The sequence below is a fragment of the Saimiri boliviensis genome, chromosome 21 (assembly GCF_048565385.1).
Source record: "Saimiri boliviensis isolate mSaiBol1 chromosome 21, mSaiBol1.pri, whole genome shotgun sequence".
Taxonomy (NCBI): Eukaryota; Metazoa; Chordata; class Mammalia; order Primates; family Cebidae; genus Saimiri; species Saimiri boliviensis.
This window is the reverse complement of record NC_133469.1, coordinates 8,024,990-8,049,536: the sequence shown is the minus strand read 5'-3', so window position 1 is coordinate 8,049,536 and position 24,547 is coordinate 8,024,990. Positions and strand designations below refer to the sequence as shown.

Sequence of the window (24,547 nt, the reverse complement as noted above, 5' to 3'; positions counted from 1 at the left end):
GACCCTTCACCTGGGGTCTGGACCTCTCACCTAGGGTCTGGACCCTTCACCTGGGGTCTGGACCTCTCACCTAGGGTCTGGACCCTTCACCTGGGGACCGGACCTCTCACCTAGGGTCTGGACCCTTCACCTGGGGCCTGGACCTCTCACCTAGGGTCTGGACTCTTCACCTGGGGGCCGGACCCCTCACCTAGGGTCTGGACCCTTCACCTGGGGGCTGGACCCCTCACCTAGGGTCTGGACCCTTCACCTGGGGGCTGGACCTCTCACCTGGGAGCTAGACTCCCACCTGGGGCTGGTCACCTCACGTGGGGAATGGGGTTTTCACCTGGGGGCTGGACCTTCCACCTCGGGATGGGGGTCTGCATTTCTACAGGCGCTTGAGGTGATGGACACTCGCTAATGTTCAGGAATCTCTGGTTTCAATTAGGGGTAATAAAATGTGCAGCGTCTGGATTTCAGAGAATTCCTGCCTGTGGAAGGAAGGAGCGCAGATAACTCGGTTTTCTCTGGCCCTTGGTGGGCCGCAGGTGTGATTTCGGTCAGATCATTTGTGTTTCCTGCCGAGGCTAATTATTGTTATTAATAACAGTCACATCTGATTTGACCAGTTTGAGATGGAGTCTTGCTCTCTTGCCCAAGCTGGAGTGCAGTGGTGTGATCTTGGCTTGCTGAAACCTCTCCCTCCTGGGTTCCAGTGGTTCTTCTGCCTTGGCCTCCTAAGTAGCTGGGATTACAGGCACCGGCCACCACCCTGGCTAATTGTTATATTTTTAGTAGAGCCACCACACCTGATCTAATTTGACCAATTTCATTAGAGCCCTTAAAATCTGAACTGATGGCCGGGCGCAGTGGCTCACGCCTGTAATTCCAACAATTTGAGAGGCCGAGGCAGGTGGATCACGAGGTCAAGAGAGCGAGACCGTCCTGGCCAACATGGTGAAACCCTGTATCTGCTAAAAATACAAAAAATTAGCTGGGCGTGGTGTCAGGCGCCTGTAGTCCCAGCTACTCGGGAGGCTGAGGCAGGAGAATTGCTTGAACCTGGGAGACGGAGCTTGCAGTGAGCCGAGATTTTGCCACTGCACTCCAGCCTGGCACCTGGCAACGGAGTGAGACTGTCTCAAAAAAAATAAATAAATAAATAAAATCTGAACTGATGGGGACGAGAGGGACTTTGCAGGTCATTCCTTAATCTGAGAGGCTATTGTTTGTAAACCACAGTTTAAAAGCGTCATGGCCTGGGCCTGTTTTAACCTGTGGGTACTTCCAAGGCATCCTTTATTTAGATTAGCCGCAGCCACTGACCAGAGCACAGGACAGCATCCACTCACCCTCGCCCAGTGGGAACTTAGTCGCGGTTTTTGCACTTGCCGGTGTTGACTTGGTCTTCCTGTGCTCCTGGCAGAGCATCCAGACTGACCCTTGGTCTTCTCATGCCTTTGAAAGTGAGCTGCACTGGTTGTCAGCAGAAAGCACACCTGTGTCGGGTCTGAGGAGGTGCTTGGGGGCCTGCCAGGAGGGTCAGAGTCCGCACATAATGTTTTCGTCCCACAGCTGAACTTTTCTTTGCTGGGGAAATCCTCTGGGTGGAGGCGTGGAGTGGGGTGGCAAGGACTGCCCGTGTCAGGGGTTCCCGCGAAGCAGCACTTGCTGAGTCCACCAATCAAGCCTGTCCAGGAGGGGAGATGGCAGAGAGGCACCCTTCAGACCACAGTGGCCAGTCTCTGTCCTTGGTGCTGAGGCTGCACTGGTCAGGGGAAAAGAAATCCAACAGAAAATCCCCCACCCTCAAAAACTTGTGTCTTAGCAAGTGGGAGACAGTTGAGTAGCCCCTCCCTCACCTGGTGGACAGTGGTTCCTCACCTAGTCTTTCCATATTTTTGTTTGATACCAAGTTTAATTTTTAAAATTATTTATTGTTTATTTATTTTTGAGATGGAGTTGGGCTCTGTGGCCCAAACTGGATTTCAGTGGCACGATCTCAGCTCATTGCAGCCTTTGTCCCCTGGGGTCAACGGATTCTCCTGCCTTAGCTTCCTAAGTAGCTGGGTTACAGGTGTGTGCCACCACACCCGTCTATTTTTTGTATTTTTAGCAGAGATAGTAGTATTACTATGTTGGCCAGGCTGGTCTCCAACTCCTGACCTCTGGTGTTCCACCCCACCTCAGCTTCCCAAAGTGCTAGGATGACAGGCGTGAGCCACTGTACCCAGCCTCAGGTTTTTATATTTGGCAAAGGAAAGAAAGGTCTATGCTATTTCTAACAAGAACTGCGTACCATTTTAGTCATTGTAAAATTATTAAAGCTTTCTTTCTTTTTTCTCTTTACCCCCACCCCCACCATATCATTAGGATTCCTCTTCCTTCTCATCTACAGGTTTTTTTTTCGCTTGCTATCTTTGTATAGTAGACTTCTTAACTCTCTGATCAGAATGTAGTTTTGACTGAGCACAGTGGCTCACGCCTGAAATCCCAGTACTTCAGGAGGCTGAGGTGGGAAGATTGCTTGAAGCCAGGAATTCCATACCAGTCTGGTGACTAAGCAAGACCCCATCTTTACAAAAAAATAAGAGAACTTAGCTGAGTGTGGTGACACACACCTGTGTCCCCGGCTACTCAGGAGGCTGGGGCAAAAGGATCCCAGGAGTTTGAGGCTCCAGGGAGCCATAATCACGCCACTGCACTCCAGCTTGAGTGGCAGAGTAAGACACTGTCTCTTAAAGTTTTTTTTTTTTTTTTGAGTAATTGTAACAAAGGGAAAGCCTGGGGTTCTCTCTCCCTTTGCTTCTGGCCCTTCTGGTTTGGATTGAATAAAATCAAACCTGTTTTAAAAGAAGCCAGAAGCGTGAAGAACTTGCCACCTTCCCTCCCTCGGCATCCCACTTGTAGCAGCCGGACACGTTGATGGTTTCTCAGGAAGCTCCATGCCATGGGCCCCCTGAGGTTGGCCTGTTAGTGTTTGGGGGACCCATTGCCAGTCTCCCCAGGGCACATATGCAGGCTCACGGCCAGTGTGGCACCACCTTTGGGAAAGCCGGTCATGGCTTCTCCCAGCCCCCAGCGTGGGGTTCTGTTCAGGCATCCACAACCCCACTCCACCATTCCTGGGAGTGGGGGCTTTGCTGGCCACCTGAGCCCTGCATCCTGGCAGCTGTGCTGTGTACGGCCCCCTGCCCTCTTGGGGCCCCTGTCTGCCAACCCTCTTGCTTTGTGCCTCCTACCCAGCTTACCAGCCCCCCTCAGCCTTCATTCCCTCTTCTCAGCTGGTTCCCTTGGGGCTGAGCCTGGGTTTTGCTGACTTTCCTGCCAGATTTAGACTGGGGGGCAGGGGCATTTACACCCTCCATTGACCTTATGGCCCAGGCCTGGTCACTCAGCATTCTATGACCGAGCCCTTCTCTCCAGGAAAACATTCACAGAACTGGCAGTGCACAATCACTGGTTACACTATGAAAGCTTCCCAAGTGCGATTTGTAGTAGTGCGACTAAGACAGAATTCTTGCTAACCTTTTACCCAGACCTCCCAACCATGAGCACAAGCATGGCTTTTGGAACTGGGAATCTGTGTTTTCACTCTTTCAGCACACTTGGAGTGGCAGTGCTGACAGCTGCTGTCTCGCACCCTTGATTCTGTGAAGGTGCATGAAGTTGTAAGCCCCAAATGGCTGGAAAGAGGTCATCAGGCAGGCGGCCCCTGCTGCTGGGGCTGCTGTTGGCCATAGCCGCTATCCATCTGGTCACCTGTCCCTACACCAAAGTAGAGGAGAGCTTCGCCCTGCAGGCCACGCATGACCTGCTCTACTACCGGCAGGCCCTGGGGCAGGTGAGGCCCTGCTATCTTTGGGGAAAACCTCCTGTTTCCAGCTTGCCAGGGCCCTGTGCGCTGACCTGCCCTTCTCCTCACAGTACGACCATCTCGAGTTCCCTGGGGTCGTCCCCAGGACCTTCCTCGGTCCAGTGGTGATTGCCATGTTGTCCAGTCCTGCAGTTTACGTGCTTTCGCTGTTGGAGACGTCCAAGTTTTACTCTCAGCTAATAGGTAAGGGGGTCTTCAGTGAAAGAGGAGGGAGTAAAGGATTGTGGTGTCACTGGGTGACCTCACTGAGGCTGCGGCTCCTCCGTTCAGGAACGCTATCTGTTACAGTCTTGCCTGCTCTTGGTCACCGTGGCATGGTGGCTCAGAGCAGGTGTCCAGGTCAGGCCTGGGGACAACTCAGCCAGCCCCTCCGTGCTTCCACACTCTTGACTGTGAAATTAGGGATGACAGCACCCACTCCCCAGGGCAGGTACAGGAGAAGCACCATCTGCTTGTGAGGCAGCTCTCATCACCTGAGCCGCAGCTCCCACCTCACCTTGTGTGCCCCTGTGGGGTAGACAGCCTTTAGTCCTACAGAAACAGCATCATTAGCCTTGGGGAACATTACAAAGAGAAGCCTCACATTCCTAGAGGCTGCCACTGCAGGGCCTGTGTGCACATCCTCCATCTTTCTGTGCCCACATGAGGACTTAAAAAATTAGAACATTTTGTACATATTGTTCAACAAATGGATTTTTTTTTATTTGTTTTTTTGAGACAAGGCCTTGCTCTGTTACCTAGGCTGGAGTGCAGTGGTGCAGTCATAGCTTACCGCAGCTTTGAGCTCCTGGGCGCAGGTGATTCTTCCACCTCAGCCTCCCACGGTGCTGGGATTCCAGGTGTGAGCCACCATGCTCAGTCACACAACCTGAGTTTTTAAAGTCAGCAGTCACCACCTTTTCGTTTCAGTACATTTTTATTGCATTTAATACGCAGACTGTAGTTAGATTTCCCCAGCTGACTCGAACACATGCTTCCAGCGGGTCCACCTAGCCTGCCTGGAGAACTTAGGACACATGCATGCTCCTGGGAAGGAGCATTTCCTCTTCCTGAAGAGGCATGTTGGGAGTGGAAACCCACCACAGCACGGGGACAGCTGGACAAGCTGTGCTCATCCTATGGAGGCGTTGGGGAGCCCCAGATGGGGAGGAGATGGGGGGCCATGGGCCAGGGAAATAAAGTCCACAGCCCAGTCTGGGGCTGGGTCCACTTTCCCCTGGAAGCTTCTGCTTATTCCAGGGGCAGCAGTGAGAGGCTGGGAGTTTGGGCAGAGCTATGCATACTCTGGTTGGACAGAACCTCAGAGGACTGCAGCTTCAGCTGGTGGATGGGAGCCCACCCTGTGTCCTTCCTGATCTCACTAAGATGTCCTGGAATTGCTAGTGTCCCCCAGCCCCTGCCATAGGCCCAAATATTTCCTCTGTGGACAAAGAGCCTGTCATCCTGGGGCTGAGGCTGTCTGCATGGCTTCACAGACCATCCTTGCTGGGCACTGGGTTGAGGTCATCGGACATTTGGGAAGATGTAAAACCAAGAGAAGAGATACAGGGGATGGACCTGATGGGAAAAGGGGGAAGCGGGGGCTTTGCCGGGGTCTGTGAATTATTTAAAGCCCCGGGGGAATTCCAGCACCAAAAATAACAGCAGCTGGAGCCAGACCCACTCATGGGTGTCCAGTGAAAAATATCCTTTTACACATTCAGCCTGGGCATGGTGGCTCACGCCTATAATTCCAGCACTTTGGGAGGCTGAGGCAGTTGGATCACCTGAGGTCAAGAGTTTAAAACCACCCTGGCCAACATGGTGAAACCTCATCTCTACTAAAAATACAAAAATTAGCTGGGCATGGTGGTGTACACCTGTAATCCCAGCTACTTGGGAGGCTGAAGCAGGAGAATTGCTTGAACCTGGGAGGTGGGAAGTTGTAGTGAGCCAAGATCGCGACACTGCACTCCAGGCTGGGCGACAGAGGGAAATTCTTCCTTAAAAAAAAAAAAAAATGCAGTTCGAATTCAGCGATTAGTGAAAAGAAAATGCCTGGTGTGCACACAGGCTGTTGTGGGAACAGCAGGCCCAGCACTGACACATCTGTGGCCCCCTGGGTTGTCACCTGGGTGTCTCTGCCTGTTGGCCCCCACAACTGCTGGACCCAGTTGCCTCTTGAGTGGGCTTTGAAGCCCCTCTGGCCTTCTGGAAAGGTGGTGAGAACATCCCAGAAGTTCATTTTCCTTCCTGTTTTCAGCCTCTCTTGCCAGCGACTGACAGGCCGGTCCACGGTGAAGATGTGTGGTCGGCCAGGTACTGTCCTGGGCACACCTGTCTGTCCCCTCATCATCACCTCTTAAGACCACCAGCCCAGAGGTGGCCCCCATCATTAAATGAGGAGGAGGCTCCTGACCCCCTTCCTGCGGGGGAGCCTGTGTTCCCGCCTCCTCACGGCTGCTGGTCAGAGCAAGGTGTGAGCCTGGCCCTCACAAACATTGCCCCTAGAGGTGTCAGCCCCAAGGAAATCTCTAGTCTAGTGCACGTCTCAGCTCATGGCACCCCCGGGCACTGTGTCCCCCATGACACTTCAGAGAGCAGCCCCCCAAGAGCCCTTGTGGCACCAGGCTTGGGCATCACAGTTCCTGACAGGAGCGCAGGGGGCCTGAGGCCAGATGTCTGTTTTCCACACACAGACAATGACCTCAGGTTGCTTTGCCTGACTTGGCTGTCACCTGGCATTGTAGCAGCATAGAAGGATCCATGTAGAGAGCCACGTAGAAAGAGCCACATAGAAGGAACCCTGTAGATCCACATAGAAGGATCCACAGATGCTCTGCACAGGCTCACATGCTGTCGCTGTCTTTATTTAGTTAGAGGAGTGCTTGGACTTGGTGTGATTTTTGGACTCTGGACATTACAAAAGGAAGTGAGACGGCAGTTTGGGGCCGTGGTAGCCACCATGTTCTGCTGGGTGACGGCCTTGCAGTTCCACCTGATGTTCTACTGCACACGGACACTGCCCAACGTGCTGGTCCTGCCCGTGGGTACGTAGCTGCTGGCCAGGCCCGCGCACCCCTGCTGCTGGCTGGGAGGTCTCCTGAGTTGGGGGCTGTGCGGCCTATGGCAGTGCCTCCCCAGTGATGGCCACTCCCCATTGAGTTCCTCAGGACTCAGGACGGTCTGTGACCTGAAACTGGGCTGTTTTCCATGCTGGCTTGGGATGCACTTCCTAGCCGACAGTAGTTGGGGGTGTGGCTCTGAGCAATTTGTTTTATGGGATATCTATGTGGCTTTTGTAATAAGAAAAGGAATCATCCTTCACTTCCTTGGGTGTTTCCTGGGTGGGGGTGGGGGTGAGGGTGGGGCGTGTCTGACGAGCACCTTCCTGCACTGTCTTGCAGTCCTGCTGGCCCTCTCAGCCTGGCTGGGGCATGAGTGGGCCCGCTTCATCTGGCTGTCGGCCTTCGCCATCATCGTGTTCAGGGCAGAGCTGTGCCTGTTCATGGGCCTCCTGCTGCTGCTGGCTTTGGGCAGCCGAAAGGTTTCTGTGGTCAGAGCCTTTCGCCACGCCATCCCAGCGGGGGTCCTCTGTTTAGGTAAGTCTGTTGCTGTGGGATGCTTCTAACTGGATTTTGTACTGCCTTGTTTTATAAAGGTCAGAGAAATTTGGGAGGTTTTCTTCCCCATGGAATAAAATTGCCCTACCTTTAGTAGCGTTAAAACATCTCGGTCCTAAGCCCCCTGCGCCTTGGGAGCCCCTATTCACTGGTCTGTCGCTTGTCCTTGGCCAAGGCCAGGGGAGGCCACCGGAGCGGAGGGTGGCTTGTCCCTGCACCAGGCCAAGGTGGTGGTTCAGGGCAGCCTCGTCCTCAACACAGTTGGCATCTTTCTTCTTTTTTTCTTTGCTTTAGAGATAGAGTCTTGCTCTGTCACCCAGGATGGAGTGCAGTGGCGTGATCACAGCCCATTTCAACCTTGAACTCCTAGGCTCCGGCAATCTTCCCACCCAGCCCAACCTCTCTTATGTGAAAGCAGCTTGTAGCTTCTGTAGTGATGGTGGCCGCACCGTGGCAGGGTGTTTAATGATGGTTGTGTTCTTGACTGAGAAACTCTCTTTAATTTTATCAGGGCTGACAGTCGCTGTGGACTCTTATTTTTGGCGGCAGCTCACGTGGCCAGAAGGAAAAGTGCTTTGGTACAACACCGTCCTGAACAAAAGCTCCAACTGGGGGGTATCCTTCAGTGTCCATGCAGGGGGGCGATGAGTGGGACCCCCAGACACACTTCCTGGGCCTCCTTGGGGGTATCCTTCAGTGTCCATGCAGGGGGGTGATGAGTGGGACCCCCAGACACACCTCCTGGGCCTCCTTGAGGGTATCCTTCAGTGTCCGTGCGGGGCGGGTGATGGGTGGGACACATAGCCACACCTCCTGGGATTCCTTGGGTGGTGGGAGCAGCGGCTTCTTCCTGCTCTGCGGCCCAGCGGCAGGGTCAGGACAGAGCCCCTCTCTCTCACTTGCTCCTAGGAAATGCTGGTCGTAGGGGGTGAGGTCCCGGCTGCCCTCTCTGTCTTGTGGAAACAGCCCCACCCAATTGCCCCAGCCTCTTCTCTGTTCCTCGGAAAATCTGTTTTTTGTTTTTGTTTTTGTTTTGAGATGAAGTCTCGCTCTGTCACCCAGGCTGGTGTGCAATGGCATGATCTCGGCTCACTGCATCCTCCGCCTCCTGGGTTCAAGTGATTCTCCTGCCTTAGTCTCAAGAGTAACTGTGGGATTACAGGCATCCACCACCATGCCCAGCTAATTTTTGTATTTTTAGTAGAGGTGGGGTTTCACCATGTTGGTCAAACTGATCTCGAACTCCTGACCTTAGGTGATCTGTCCACCTTGGCCTCCCAAAGTGCTGGGATTATAGGCATGAGCCACTGTGCTGACCTGGACAATCTGCATTTAAAATGCACTTTCTTAGGAAGTATTTCAAACATACACTAGTAGATAAAGCATCATAATGAATCCCCCACACGTGCATCACTCGTGACCGTCTGTTTCTACCAGTGCAGGAAAGGCGGCAGAGACCAAATCACCTGCAGCCTTGGTCCTTCCCGGAGGGGCCCAGGGCCCTAGTTGTGTCTGTGCACCTGAGCCGCGGCCTGGGCTGTGTCTCTTAGGAGGGGCCCGGGGCCTGGGGCCTGAGTGGTGTCTGTGCACCCGAGCCGTGGCCTGGGCTGTGTCTCTGCCCCCCTGCTGTGCCCGGGCTGCATCCCTTAGCACAGCTGTCTTCCAGGCATCTTCTCCGCCTTGACCCTGCCACCCAGCCCATGGGCGCATGTGTAGACAGTTGTGTGGGCAGGTGCATGGCCTCCTTAACCCAGCCCACAGACCTCCCCGCTGCTGTGGTACTTCTACTCAGCCCTGCCTCGCGGCCTGGGCTGCAGCCTGCTCTTCGTCCCACTGGGATTGATGGACAGAAGGATGCACGCGTTGACAGTGGGGGCTCTCGGCTTTGTGGCAGTGTACTCCCTCCTGCCTCACAAGGAGCTGCGCTTCATCATCTACGCCTTCCCCGCACTCAACGTCACGGCCGCCAGAGGCTGCTCCTACCTGTGAGTGCCTTTTGTGATGTGCGTTTTTATAGTTTCATTGGAAACAGGTTCACTGAGTTACAGTGAGGGTTTGTGTGTGTGTGTTTAATTTTTGAGACGGGTCTTGCTCTGTTGCCCAGGCTGGAGTGCGGCAGTACAATCATAGCTTACTGCAGCCCCCAACTCCTGGGGGTCAAGCCATCTCCTGCCTCCACCTCTCCAAGTGCTGGGATTACAGGTGTGAGCCACTGGGGCTGTCTTTTAAGATAAACACAGGACATGTTTAGCCACTTGTGTCAGAAGAGAGTGGCCCCAGTCCTCTCTCTGCCCTGAGGAGTGTGGGCTGGGACCAGCCTGGTGACCTGCTGTCAGAGGGATCTGCCTGGGTGGTCTCTGTCTTTGATTAATTTGGTGACTGGTCCACATGTGGTGATGTACTGGTGGTCCCAGTCTCTGTCACGGGGGAGGGACACTCACACCAGTAGCAGCAGCAGAGGGCAGGGGCGGTCAGGCCTGGGAGGCTCTGAGGGCAACAGGTCAGGTGGAGGAAGGACGTTCATGGCCGTCCTGACAGGGTCTCAGGATTGAGGGCGTTTGTCAAGGCAGGTCATGTGGCTGGAAGAGGGGGAGATCAGGGAGGTGCCCATGGCTGGGTGCAGAGGGCCCAGAGTGGCCCAGACCTGGGGTCCTGTGGAGGGCAGGGGGCTTCCTATGGGGAGGGACCACCAGTAGCAGTGATGGAGGTGAAGCTGGGAGCCTGGCAGGGCATGGGGAGGGCGTTGCCTGTGCTGAGGGTGAGGTAGTCCCAGCGTGGCTGCCACTCAGTGTCAGGAGCTTCAGGGAGCCGGGAACGTCCATCACTGCCAGGTCCTATGGGTGCTGGGGAAGGGTCCAGGGCTGAGTCTGGCCAGCTCTGTGCCCGTTCAGAGCTCGCTGCCTTCGTAGGAACAGGAGGTCAGCTCAGGCCATGCTGGGCACTGAGGGGGAGGGCTGCGGGCCAGGGGGACTGGGGCCTGAGGTGCAGAGAGGTGCCCACCCTGGCTGGAGAGGAAGTCCCTGATCCCAGGCAGCAGTCAGGTGCTTTCCCGTGACACCTGTTACAGGGGAGAGGATGGAATCCCCCCAGCTCCCACCGCCCCGCACTGCCCTCAGGCCTAGGGACTCTTCCAGCTACCGTGGCCATGCCTAGGTTGAGGGGCTCCTCTTGCTGCTATGGCCATGCTTCTGTGGGGGCTCCTCCAGGTCCTGTGGCCATGCCTGGGTTGGGGGCTCCTCTGGCTGCCATGGCCATACCTTTATGGGAGCTCCTCCGGCTGCTATGACCATGCCTGTGTTGGAGGGCTCCTCTAGCTGCCATGGCTGTGCCTCTTTTGGGGGCTCCTCTGGCTGCTGTGGCCGTGCCTGGGTTGAGGGGCTCCTCCAGCTGCTGTGACCATGCCTCTGTAAGGGGCTCCTCTGGCTGCCGTGGCCATGCCTCGGTGGGGGATCCTGAGGGACCTGCCTCTTTTCTGTGCCTTTCGCTCCCTCTCATCTCAGGGTTCAGCTCTGGGCTTGAAGGGGAGCGACCCCAGCCCGAGTCATGGAAAAGAGGGTGGGAAAGGCAGGGAAGGTGGTGCGGATGGATTGTATTCAGACAGACTTTTCTAGCAGGGAAGAAGTCCAGTGTTAACTGGACCCAGTTCTGCTGAAACCAAATGCAGGAGTGTCTTTGAGGCCTGGTGTGCTGGGCGTGAGGAGCTGCTCCATGCAAGGGCCCCCCACAGTGCCAGTCGGCCTTATCCAGAGGAGGACAAACTTGGGGCGTCTTCATGAGGGGGTGCAGGGTAGATCAAGACCCCCTCCGAAGTCAGGTCCTCACACTGGCCACCCTGGGAGCAAGAATAGGCCGTCTCTCCAGGCATCATGGCCCAGGGCCTTGAGATAGTCCTGGAGGTGGAAGGTGTGTGATTGCAAGCTTCCTGCAGTGACCGTCCACTCCAGGTTTGGGCGGGAACGACGGGCAAACGCCCTGGCCGTGCTGAGCTCTTTGGGGCAGGCACTTAGGAGGCTGGGGTCATCCTAGATGCAGCCTCAAGCTCAGGAACTGCACCAGAGTTTGTTCAAGGGTGTACTAGTGTGCTCTTGCACTGCTATAAAGAAACACCTGAGACTGGATACTTTATAAAGAAGAGGCTTCATTGGCTCACGGTTCTGCAGGCTGTACAGGAAGCGTGGTGCTGGCGTCTGCTCAGCTTCCGGAGAGGCCTGGGGAAAGGGAAGTAGACACGTTTTATATGGCCAGAGCAGAGGAAGAGGGACAGGGAGGTGCCACTGACTACCGGGAGAACAGCCTGAGGGGATGGCACTAATCCATTCCCGAAGGATCTACCCTGTGACCTAATTAACTCCCACCAGGGTTCACCTCCAGCTTTGGGGACCACAGTTGGACATGAGACTTGGTGGGGACACAGATCCAAACCATAGCAAAGGGCAGGGCCTATGGGGAAGAGGGCTCCGAGGAGCCTGGTGGGTTTGGAAGAGAGGGAGTCTTAATCAGGGGTTCTGAGGCATTTAGACCAGGGCCAGCAAGCTTTTCTGGTAGCTAGTGAAGAGTCTTACCTTCGTGGGCCAAACACTCTCCACCAGCTGCTAACTCTACCGTAGGATCCTGAGGTCAGTGCAGTCCATCAGAGAGAACCAGCGGTGCCCTGTCCCACAGAGCTCACTCACAGGCCTGCTGGGAGTGGGCTTGGCCGGGTGGTACTCTGACCTACAGTCACTTGGGATTGTTTGAAAATATATTTTTAGGCTGGGCATGGTGCCTCACGCCTATAATCCGAGCACTTTGGGAGGCCACGATGGGTGGATCACAAGGTTAAGGAGTTCAAGACCAGCCTGGTCAACACAGTGAAACCCCATCTTTACTAAAAATACAAAAATTAGCTGGGTGTGGTAGAGAGGCTGAGGCAGGAGACTCTCTTGAACTGAGGAGTAGGAAATTGCAGTAGACGAGATCATGCTACTGTACTCCAGCCTGGGCAACACAGTGAGATTCCGTCTCAAGAAAAAAAAGAAAAAATATTTTAAAAAATCTATTCTAGGCTGGGCGCAGTGGCTCAAGCCTGTAATCCCAGCACTTTGGGAGGCTGAGGCGGGTGGATCACGAGGTCGAGAGATTGAGACCATCCTGGTCAACATGGTGAAACCCCGTCTCTACTAAAAATACAAAAAACTAGCTGGGTGTGGTGGCACGTGCCTGTAATCCCAGCTACTTAGGAGGCTGAGGCAGGAGAATTGCCTGAGCCTAGGAGGCGGAGGTTGCGGTGAGCCGAGATCGTGCCATTGCACTCCAGCCTGGGTAACAAGAGCGAAACTCCATCTCAAAAAAAAAAAAAAAAAAAATCTATTCTAAATTTTAAATTGGCATCTTGGGTAGAATTCCACAGACAATTCTTGAGGCCTTTTTTTTTTTTTTTTTGAGACGGTGTTTCGCTCTTGTTACCCAGGCTGGAGTGCAATGGCGCGATCTCGGCTCACCGCAACCTCCGCCTCCTGGGTTCAGGCAATTCTCTTGTTGAGGCCATATCTTAACCACTTCCACAGGTTACTCTATTTGGTGGTTAACTCTGCTTGTTATGACTTGGTGAAGTTGAATAGCAGGTTATTCTCCTAATATGTTTTGTAGATAGAATTAGATTAATTTTATTGCCACCCTGTTCTGCTTATGGTGCATAACCATTCTTTTTTCAGGCTGAATAACTATAAAAAGTCTTGGCTGTACAAAGCGGGGTCTCTGCTTGTGATCGGACATCTCCTGGTGAATGCTGCCTACTCGGCCACCGCCCTGTATGTGTCCCATTTCAACTACCCGGGCGGCGTGGCGATGCAGAGGCTACACCAGCTGGTGCCCCCCCAGACAGGTTGGTGCTGGGGGCTCTGGCTGGGGACTGTTGTGGCTCTGACCAGGGGGATGGGATCTGACAGCAGGCGTGGTTTTCCTAGACGTCCTTCTGCACATTGACGTGGCAGCTGCCCAGACAGGTGTGTCTCGGTTTCTCCAAGTCAACAGCGCCTGGAGGTAGGACCCACACACAATATGACCCTCCTGGAGGCCACGTGAGGGCCCCTTGGCACCCGGGGTTGGGGGACGGGACAGTGCAGGGCAATGTGGACCCTGGACAGGACCACTGGCTCTCATCCTGCAGGTACGACAAGAGGGAGGACCTGCAGCCGGGGGCAGGCATGCTGGCATACACGCACATCCTCATGGAGGCGGCCCCTGACCTCCTGGCCCTCTACAGGGACACGCACCGGGTCCTGGCCAGTGTTGAAGGCACCACAGGTGTGAGTCTGAACCTGACCCAGCTGCCCCCCTTCAACGTCCACCTGCAGACAAAGCTGGTGCTTCTGGAGAGGCTCCCCCAGCCATCCTGAGGGGCACTGGGCAGCCCTCAGCAGCCACAGGCCCTCCCGGAGCTGCTGTCGCTGCCAGTTTCCGCACAGTTGTGATAATTCAGAGAAGCAAGTGAAAGCACTGTGCACATGGCTCCGACAGACACCAGAGCAGGTCCAGGGCCTCCTCTGTGGCCTCACCTGGGGCTGGCAGCACCAGAGAATGAGGGGCCCAGGTCTTGTTGGCACCCTGGGAGCTACTGCCCAGGGTGATGGTGGCCTGCTCAGGCCTTCCTGTGGATGGGCAGGGTGGGTGACACAGTTGTCTGGCATCCAGACCAAGTGCCATGCATGACTAATCGGGAGCAGCAGGCCCGCCCGGGCACCTGTCTGTGAGGCTACATGTGTCCTGGCCTCCCAGGGGGATCTGCATTTTGGCAGCACCCTGCACCTGCTGCCCGAGGGTCTCTAGGGGCATCTGAGACAGCACCCCATCTCGGGAGACCATGGTGGCCCCTGCCGCCCCCCATCCGCCACCGTCCCTGCAATTGGTGTATTCGCAGCATCCCATCTCCATCACAGATGAAATTTTAGGAGATAAACACGTTCAAAAAGGAATGAGATAAAAAGAATAAGGCAATAAAATGTTGATTGGAACCTTGATATTACAGAAAATGAGAATGGAAACTTTACTGTTTCCCGTGTGATAGCTTATGACACATTATTATTCCAGGTGCATGGTCAAGGGACAGTTTGGTGCTGTCAACTTCCCTGACCACGCATGTATAATGCACCAAAGTGCATGTGATGCTGCTGGGCACTGGAGACGGGGGACTGGGTGCTGATGCACACACGCTCATGTGCACACACACACTCATGCACACACCACACACCATGCACGTGCTCACATGCACACACACCATGCATACATGCCATGTGTGCACACACCATGCATATGCATCACACGTGCAAACACCATGCAGACACCACACACACAGCAACCATGCACATATACACACATGCACACAACACACACCATGCACACGTGTGCATAAGGACACTTTCTTCCTGAGCTCTTTTTGAGTGTGTGTGACTGTTGGCCCAGGTGCCCTGGCACTGCCTCTCCACCTGGTGCCTCCTGTTTTCCCCACTGCATCTGGTGAACAGCCGTGCAGACATTTCCTGACTCAACAGAGGCCAGATGGTGAGGCTGGAGAGCAGGCTTCTCAACCCCTGAATCCCACAGACGGCCCCCTCCTCCCCAGTTCGTCCACCTGTGTGTCTCAGGTATTTACGGGTTATCTGCACTCATGTCGCTGGGCGCATGTGGATTGCTTCCTGACTCCCGTGGTCTGTGAGTTGCTCCTGTCTTTAATGATTCTGGTGTTCAGAGATTTGCTGGTGGGAGCCCTGCCATGCTCCACCGGTACACTATGTGCTGTGCCCTCTCCTTTGAGCACCTCCTCATGACCAGGCATGGTGGAATGTCCTCTTGAGCCTCTGGCTCCGGCTGTTGCTCTGCAGAGCTTGGCCCCCTTTGGTAGGGAATGTGTTAGAGACCAGGATCTCAACGCAGGTGTGCTCAATGCCACTGGGTGCCTGGGCTTTAGGCCCTTTCTGTGGACAGGCTGGGAAGGACAGGGGTGTGTCGACGTGCAGACACACATGTACATATGTAATATGCGTGTACAGATCTGAAACAGCACAGCTGTGCCCACATCTTGGATTCCGTTTCGCCTTGCAGGGTTCTCCCTGCACCCCTGTCCCTCCATTCCCCACCTCCTCCGTCTCTACCCTAAGGACCGTGACCCCCATCAAGAGCAGTGTCCTCACACATCTGCTGGGAAGTCCAGTGCACGCCTGCTCAGGAGCTCCAGTGCTGCTTTGGCACAGGATTGCAAAAACAAACCCGCCATCAAGAGGTTGGGATTTGGGCGTAGTTTACTCCCTGCCCACAACCATGGGTGCCGTTGCTTGCTGCGCTGAGTTCCTTGGATTGGCTTCTCCACCAGCAGTGTGGTGGTGCCTTCGTTGGAAATAGAGCTGGGTTCACCCTTCCCACTGGCTTTCAGTCTTTGCCTCCCACCCCATGCCGCATCCTGTTGGGTTTGTAGAGCATCACCGTGCTTCTAGATGTCAAAACTCCTAAGGGCAGGTGCCGGGAGCCACTCCCTCTGGTACCTCCTCCCTGGTTTTTGGTAATGAGCATAATTGTCTTCTGATTTATCTCGTGTGTGTTTAATTTTATAAAGAGAAACTTATATACATGTATTCCCTTTTTTCTTAGACGTAGCTTTCTTTATATGCTCATTTGCACTTTGGCTTTTTGGTTTGGTTTTAGAGATAGGGTCTTGCTCTGTAAGCCAAGCTGGAGTACAATTGTGCAATCCTAGCTCACTACAGCCTCCATCTCCTGGGCTCAAGCCATCCTCCCACCTGAGCCTCCCAAGTAGCTGGGACTACAGGTGTGTGCCACCAAACCCAGCAGATTTTCTTTTTAGAGATGGGGTCTCGCTGTATTGCCCAGGATGGTCTTGAACACCAGGCTTCAAGCAGTCCTGCCTTGGCCTCCTTAAGTGCTGGGATGACAGGCATGAGCTCCCAGCCAGACACTGGTTTGTTCACGTAATAGTCGCTCCTGGAAATCGTGGTGTCACTTCTTGAGCTACTCTCCTCTGTGTGGGCAGTTCACTTATTTCCAGTATTTTATAAATTTAAATAATGCTGCCATGCATAACCGAGTCCCTTTGTATTTTCATTTGTTTGAGGCATATCTTCAGGGTGAATTCAGAGGTGGACAGTGCTGGGCCTCAGGGGTGACTGTACCTGGGTTGTGTGGGGTATCGTGACATTCCCTCCACAGGGTGGTACCATTTTGCAGTCCCACAGGGTGAATGGTGGTTCAGTGTAGTTTTGATCATTTTTCTTATGAGAGAAGTTGAACGTCTTTTCATAGGCTAATTTTGTGTTTTCTTTTGTTTTTTGTATTTTTTGTAGAGATGGGGTCTCACTGTATTGCCCGGGCTGGTTATGAACTCCTGAGCTCAAATAATTTGCCTGTCTTGGTCTTCCAAAGTGCTGGAATTACAGGTGTGAGCCACTGTGCCCGGCTAGGGTTAATTTTTTAATACGTTGTGAGGTATGGGTCATTTTTTTTTTCCTATGAATATCCAATTGTTGTAACACCATTTTATTGAAAATATTATCCTCAGTGGTGCATGCCTATAGTCCCAGCTACTAGGGAGGCTGAGGCAGGAGGATCCCTTGAGCCCAGGCAGTTGAGGCTGCAGTGAGCTGTGATTATACCACTGCACTCCAGCCTGGGTGACAGAGAGAGACCCTGTCTCTTAAGAAAAGAAATAGGGCCGGGTGCAGTGGCTCACACCTGTAATCCCAGCTCTTTAGGAGGCTGAGGTGGGTGGATCACAAGGTCAAGAGATCGAGACCATCCTGGTCAACATGGCGAAACCCCGTCTCTACTAAAAAGACAAAAAATTAGCTGGGCATGGTGGCGCATGCCTGTAATCCCAGCTACTCAGGAGGCTGAGGCAGGAGAATTCCCTGAACCCAAGAGGCGGAAGTTGACGCGCCATTGCACTCCAGCCTGGGTAACAAGAGCGAAACTCCGTCTCTAAATAAATAAATAAATAAATAAATAAATAAAAGATTGTTTTTTTCACCACTGAATTGCCTTTGCACTTTTCTCAAAAACCAATTCTCTCAGCCAGGCATGGTGGCTCACGCCTGTAATCCCAGCAATTTGGGAGACCAATGTGGGTGGATCACCTGAGGTCAGGAGTTCAAGACCAGCCTGGCCAACATGGTGAAACCCTGTCTCTACTAAAAATAGAAAAATGACTGCCAGGCACAGTGGCTCACACCTGTAATCCCAGCATTTTGGGAGGCCAAGGTGGGCAGATCACAAGGTCAGGAGATTGAGACTATCCTGGCTAACATGGTGAAACCCTGTCTCTACTAAAAATACAAAAAGTTAGCTGGGTGTGGTGGCATGCACCTGTAGTCCCAGCTACTGAGGAGCCTGAGGCAGGAGAATCACTTGAACCAGGGAGGCAGAGGTTGCAGTGAGCTGAGATCACACCACTGCACTCCAGCCTGGGAAACATAGCAAGACACCATCTCAGATATATATATATATATATATATATATGTATGTATGTATTTGTGTGTGTGTATGTATTTATATATATGTATGTATTTATATTTATATATGCAAAAGTTAGCTGGGCATAGTGGATAGTGGTGGGCACCTGTAATCCCAGCTACTTGGGAGGCTGAGGCAGGAGAATCACTTGAACCCAAGAAGCAGAGTTTGCAGTGAGCCGAGATCATGCCACTGCACTCCAGCCTGGGTGACAAGAGTAAAACTTCATCTCAAAAAATACCTGTATGATTCCAACTGTTTGACATTCTGGAAAAGGATTGCACTGGCCCACCTAGCCCTTCACAGCCATTGCCAACACCAGCCCATCCAGTGGGTCATCCCACCATTGCCATTGCCATTGCCCCCACCACACTGGCTGCCCAGGGGCCTACCTGCCTGTCCCACCACCATAACTACCAGCATCCAAGTAAGCCACTGGGAGGCCCCAAAATCAGCCCACCTAGACCTGCTAACACTGATGCCACTGTAGGCTGTCCTGGGGCCCAAGGCCAGGCATACTCAGCCCACTGCTGCCACCACTGAGGCCTGAAGACTGGCCTACCTGGATCTAAGTCCCCAGTAACACATTGCCACCGGGCATAATGGCTCATGCCTATGATCCTAGCACTTTGGGAGGCTAAGGAGGGCAGATTATCGGAGGTCAGGAGTTTGAGACCAGCCTGGCCAACATGGCAAAATCCCACCTCTACAAAAAATACAATTAGCCAGGTATGTTGGTGCACGCCTATGATCCCAGCTTCTTGGGAGGCTGAAGCAGAATTGCTTGAACCTGGGGGGTGGAGATTGCAGTGAGCCAAGATCATGCCACTGCACTCCAGGTTGGGCAACACAGCAAGACTCTGTCTCAACAAACAATAAAATGTTGCCACAGCCTCTACTAATTGCATCCTAAGCCACAGAAGAAATCACAGATACCACTGACATTGTTTACAGCTGAAGAAATCTTACAGGGACTATACTACTACATTCACCCAGAATAAAAGCCAAAGTGCCCTACCTGACCAGCACCATAGAAACACCTTCAGGAAAAAGTCCTTCTCTATGAAAGCAGATTCAAAAAATTGGAGGAAGTGACTGTTACACCAAATGAGCAGATATCAACATAAGGACAAAGGGAACATGAAAAAGCAAGGAAATGTGACACCTCCAAAGGAACACAGCAATTCTTCAGAAATCCACTGGGGTGCACCTATAGTCCCAGCTTCTCAGGAGGTGGAGGTGGGAAGATCGCCTGAGCCCAGGAGTTCAAGGTTGTATATAGTTCAAGTGAGCTATGATGGAACTGCTGCACTCCAGCCTCGGTGACAGAGTGAGATGCTGTCAGAAAGAAGAAGGGTAGGGAAGGGAGCTGTCAGAAAGAAAGGGGAAGGGGAAGGAAAGAGGAGAAGATGAAGGGGAGAAAGAAGGAGGGAAAGAAAGAAGAGGAAGGAAGAGAAATTCATGAAATCCAGGAAGAAGAATCCAAATTATTGATCCTAAACAACCTCAGAGAAATAGAAAATGATTCTGAAAAGCAATATAAAACTATCAGAAAAACAATTCAGGATATGAATGGGAAACTTATTGAAGAGGTAGATACCAGAAAAAATAACAAAACATACTAAATTTAAAAATTCTGGAACTGAATAATTCATTGAATAAAACACAAAATACATAAAAAACCTCAGTAATAGAGTAGATCAAGCAGAAGAACTGCAGAACTTGAAGGTGGGTCTTTCGAAATAACCCAGTCAGACAAAAATAATGAAAAAAGGAATAAAAAACAATGAGCAAAACCTTTGTGACACATGGGACACCGTAAAGAGTCCAGTTTTAGGCCGGGCGCGGTGGTTCAAGCCTGTAATCCCAGCACTTTGGGAGGCCGAGGCGGGTGGATCACGAGGTCGAGAGATCGAGACCATCCCGGTCAACATAGTGAAACCCCGTCTCTACTAAAAAAAAAAAAATACAAAAAATTAGCTGGGCATGGTGGCACGTGCCTGTAATCCCAGCTACTCGGGAGGCTGAGGCAGGAGAATTGCCTGAACCCAGGAGGCGGAGGTTGCGGTGAGCCGAGATCGCGCCATTGCACTCCAGCCTGGGTAACGAGCGAAACTCTGTCTCAAAAAAAAAAAAAAAAAAAAAAAAAGTCCAGTTTTGAATTGTTGGGGCCCAGAAGGCAAAGATAATGAAAGGGTTAGAAAACCTGTTTAACAAAATAATAATGAAAACCCTGAGTCTAGCAGAAGATTTACACATCCAGCTACAGGAGGCCCTGACAGCTCCAAACAGATACAATGCAAAAAGGTCTTCTCCATGGCACATTGTATTCAAACTGCCTAAAGGCAAACACGGAATTCTAAACTTAGCAAGAATTTAAAAAATCTAGTCACATATAAAGGAATCCCCATCAGACTAACAGCAGATTTCTCAGCAGAAACCTTACAGGCCAGGACAGAATGGGATGATACATTCGAAGTGCTCAAAGACCACTGGGTCAATGAAGAAGTTAAGATGGAAGACCGGGGCTGGGTGTGCTGGCTCACACCTGTAATACCATTATTTTGGGAGGCCAAGGCAGGTAGATTGCTTGAGGCCAAGAGTTGAGACCAGCTTGGCCAACATGGCGAAACCCTATCCCTATTAAAGACTACAAAAATTAGGTGGGTGTGGTGGCGTGCTCTGTAATCCCAGCTACTTGAGAGGCTGAGGCAGGAGAATTGCTTAAACCCGGGAGGCAGAGGTTGCAGTGAGCCGAGATCTCACCATTGCACTCCATTGTAGGTGACAGAGGGAGACTGTGTTTAAAATAGAAAAGGATGGAAATTTAAAAATTTCTTAAATAAAAATGGAAATATGCCAGGTGTGGTGGCTCACGCCTGTAATCCCAGCACTTTGGGAAGCTTAGGTGGGCAGATCATGAGGTCAGGAGATCAAGACCAGCCTGGCCAACATGGTAAAACCCTGTCTCTACTAAAAATACAAAAATTAGCTACGTATGATGATGCGTGCCTGTAATCCCAGCTACTCAGGAGGCTGAGGCAGGAGAATTGCTTGAACCCAGGAGATGGAGGTTGCAGTGAGCTGAGATAGCGCCGCTGCACTCCAGCCTGGTGACAGAGTGAGACTCCCTCTCAAAAAAACCAAAAAGACATGTGTCTGTACCAAGAGTCCTGAAGAGCAGCAACTGTGGCACCAGCACCCAGAGCTCGGCCTCTGGACACCACGCTCCAGGGAAGGAGGACTCCTTGGAGAAAGGAGACCACAATTCAAGGGCCAGGGCAGAGAAGATAGAGGATGAGCATAGGGCTTTTCCCTCAGAAAAGGAGTAAATGTTCAAAGAATGATGAGGACCTATCAAGAGGACACAGAAGGAAGACCGAGTACTCCTCCAGCCAAATCTGGAGGATTGGGGAAAACGATAGATATGTTAATTCATAAATTATATAGGAAGCCCTGAGCCCATACCAATATGAATCAGCAAATATGAAGTCTTAAGCAGGACGACATTTGCATTGTCTCAGAGCCTCCACACACAGTTTTTTTTTGTTGTTTTTTGTTTTTTTTTGAGACGGAGTTTCGCTCTTGTTACCCAGGCTGGAGTGCAATGGCGCGATCTCGGCTCACTGCAACCTCCGCCTCCTGGGCTCAGGCAATTCTCCTGCCTCAGCCTCCTGAGTAGCTGGGATTACAGGCACGCGCCACCATGCCCAGCTAATTTTTTGTATTTTTAGTAGAGACGGGGTTTCACTATGTTGACCAGGATGGTCTCGATCTCTTGACCTCGTGATCCACCCGCCTCGGCCTCCCAAAGTGCTGGGATTACAGGCTTGAGCCACCGCACCCGGTCTTACACACAGTTTTTAATGGAAAATAACTTCCAAGTGGTACCTTCCCAGATGCTGCCTTTACCACGGGAACAGGGTGGTTACAGCAGAAGGTGCCCCTGGCATAACAGAGCAGAGTGCAGTCCCTTCAGTGACGTTCTGCCAACATGCACGCCCCAGCCTAACTGTGAGGCGCTAACTCGCCTCTTCTCAGCACGAGCACTAGCTCACAGAAACCCAGGGAGCACTGGAACCAAGAACTCGTGTCTATGAATGTCACAATCTTCAGAACTGAGTCTGTGTGCTAGGAGCCTGTGGTCAGGGCAGCCCACGTCACATCCTCTGTGGACCAGGGCCTGGGGTGGTTGGATGTGTGGGTCTGGTCCTCTGCTGGGGGAGGCAGAAATGCCCACAGCCTCCTGCAGTGGCACCCCCTGGGTCCAGGGCTGGGGTGTTTCTGCCCCTTGGGTGTCTGAGGCTCCCCAGGCCCTCCTGCTTCCTCTCCAAATTCCTCTCGCACTCCTAACTCTCCCCTGCGGCTGCTGGTGTGACACGAGGGGAGTTCCCGGCTTCTGCACTGTGCTGTGGTTGTAGAGGACTTGAGCCTGGGAATCAGGCTGGCAACTTTTTCTCCATGGCTCCGGGGGGAAAAGGTCATTTGTATTATGCTTTCAATATTCCTATAGGATTGAGATTAAGATAAAATTAGTTTTAAAAGCTAGTTTGAATATGTATTCTATTAACACTAGCTGCAGACGGGAATTTCCATTAAAATAGCCTGAACACAATGGCTGTTTTAAAAGGAAAAGATGGAGGTCGGGGTCCCTGGCATGGCACCAGTCTGAGCTCCTGCCTCCTCCCGAGGATGGACGGGTCCTAACGACCTGCTCCCATGTGCGCCACCTTGTGGAGCTCAGCATTAAAACTGGACAGTGCATTATTGAAGCATCCATATACTCATAATAAAGCTGCCCCAAATTGAGCTATAAATTCAATGCAATTTCAATCAAAATGTAGTCAGGATTTCTCATGGATCTTGATTTTAGAAATTTAAGAGAACAGGCCGGGCGCGGTGGCTCAAGCCTGTAATTCCAGCACTTTGGGAGGCCGAGGCGGGTGGATCACGAGGTCAATAGATCGAGACCATCCTGGTCAACATGGTGAAACCCCGTCTCTACCAAAAATACAAAAAATTAGCTGGGCGTGGTGGTGCGTGCCTGTAATCCCAGCTACTCAGGAGGCTGAGGCAGGAGAATTGCCTGAACCCGGGAGGCGGAGGTTGCGGTGAGCCGAGATTGCACCTTGCACTCCAGCCTGGGTAACTAGAGCAAAACTCCGTCTCAAAAAAAAAAAAAAAAAAAAAAGAAATTTAAGAGAACAGGTATGGTGTGGTGGTTCACGCCTGTAATCCCAGCTCTTTGAGAGGCCAAGGAGGGCAGATCACCTGAGGTCAGGAGTTCAAGACCAGCCTGACCAAGATGGTAAAACCCCGTTCCTACTTAAAAAATTACAAAAATTAGCCAGGCATGGTGGCAGGCACCCATAATCTCAGCTACTTGGGAGGCTGAGGCAGGAAAATCTGGAAGGCAGAGGTTGTAGTGAGCTGAGATCATGCCATTGTACTCCAGCCTGGGTGACAGAGTAAGAACAATCTCAAATAATTTTGAAAAATTGAGAGGACAAAGTACCAAGGTACAAGATAAATGTTAACTGGACAAGGGGAAAGATACCAAGGCTTCACTGATGCTGTGAGATGGGGAAAAGCCATGGCACCCCTCCTCTCTCACCCACCTCATTAGGAGGGTCCTGGAGATGTCCCCCAGGACCCACTCCAGCTAAACAAGGTCTGCTGGGATGCTTCTGGAAAAGCCTTTATTTCCGAAGAGAAAAAGCCTCTCAGGGAGAGCTGTAGTTACAGATGTTCCTGAGCGTGAGGATGATGCCTGGGTGAACACTGAGGCCCAGGGGCCCAGAACTCTCATGCAAGAGACACGTGCATATTTAGAATTCTTGAGCCACACCAGTGGGTTTCCTCTGATCTGTTAACAGACTGTGCAGGAACACTCACTGAAAGACTGACATGGACATCAGGACCAGCTCACTGGGAAAAGGCAGCAAGCAGAGACCCAGCAGGGACACAGGCCCTTTCCTGGGGCACAGTGCTGGACAGAGGGGCTGCTCACAGGAGACCCCGTGTTTGCCTTTCCCAGAACTCAACCGAGACTGCCAAGTGGACTAATGGCTGAGTGAATCTAATCCCATTTGACTGTAGCTGATCAATACTAATCAAGATTCCTTTAGAGTGATTGGTGCTACTCAATTAAAATCTCCATTTATGGATGGATCCAAGATGGCCGATTAGGAGGAGCTCAGGATTGCAGCTCCCAGTGAAAGTGCGGAGGGTGGGTGAATGCCGCATTTCCAGATGGATTTTTATTGCCCACAGACCAGGAAATTCCCAGGCAGAGGAGCCCCACGGGTCACCAGCACAGCTGTTTTGGCCACCGTGGCGGGTCTCCACACAAAATACATGGGTCCAGGCACCGTTTTTTGTTTGTTTGTTTGTTTGTTTAAGATGGGGTTTCACCATAATGGCCAGGCTGGTCTTGAACTCCTGATCTCAGGTGATCCACCTACCTCGGCCTCCCAAAGTGCTAGGATTACAGGCGTGAGCGACTGCGCCCGGCCCAGGCGCCGTTTTACCTGGCGATTGGAGCTCCTGGGAGACAGTCGCCTGTTCAACTGATGAAAAAGGGGACTGA

General features: G+C 52.3%; 1 protein-coding gene across 4 annotated transcripts in view; it reads left to right on the top strand.

Moving 5' to 3' along the window:
* ALG12 (ALG12 alpha-1,6-mannosyltransferase) overlaps nucleotides 1–24,547 on the top strand; it is a 68,642-nt gene that overhangs the window by 936 nt on the left and 43,159 nt on the right. The window contains exons 2-11 of one of the 4 annotated variants that reach the window (XM_074391005.1): nucleotides 3,586–3,826; nucleotides 3,910–4,042; nucleotides 6,715–6,888; nucleotides 7,246–7,440; nucleotides 7,973–8,076; nucleotides 9,223–9,446; nucleotides 13,155–13,324; nucleotides 13,407–13,482; nucleotides 13,610–13,746; nucleotides 14,964–17,953. In XM_074391005.1, coding sequence (XP_074247106.1) covers nucleotides 3,665–3,826; nucleotides 3,910–4,042; nucleotides 6,715–6,888; nucleotides 7,246–7,440; nucleotides 7,973–8,076; nucleotides 9,223–9,446; nucleotides 13,155–13,324; nucleotides 13,407–13,482; nucleotides 13,610–13,746; nucleotides 14,964–15,004 — 1,416 coding nt within the window. In that variant the 5' untranslated portion in view covers nucleotides 3,586–3,664 and the 3' untranslated portion in view covers nucleotides 15,005–17,953. Of the gene's footprint in view, nucleotides 1–3,585; nucleotides 3,827–3,909; nucleotides 4,043–6,714; nucleotides 6,889–7,245; nucleotides 7,441–7,972; nucleotides 8,077–9,222; nucleotides 9,447–13,154; nucleotides 13,325–13,406; nucleotides 13,483–13,609; nucleotides 14,472–14,963; nucleotides 17,954–24,547 lie in introns of those variants that run through there. The other 3 variants (XM_039463109.2, XM_039463110.2, XM_074391006.1) reach the window with 3 other exon arrangements.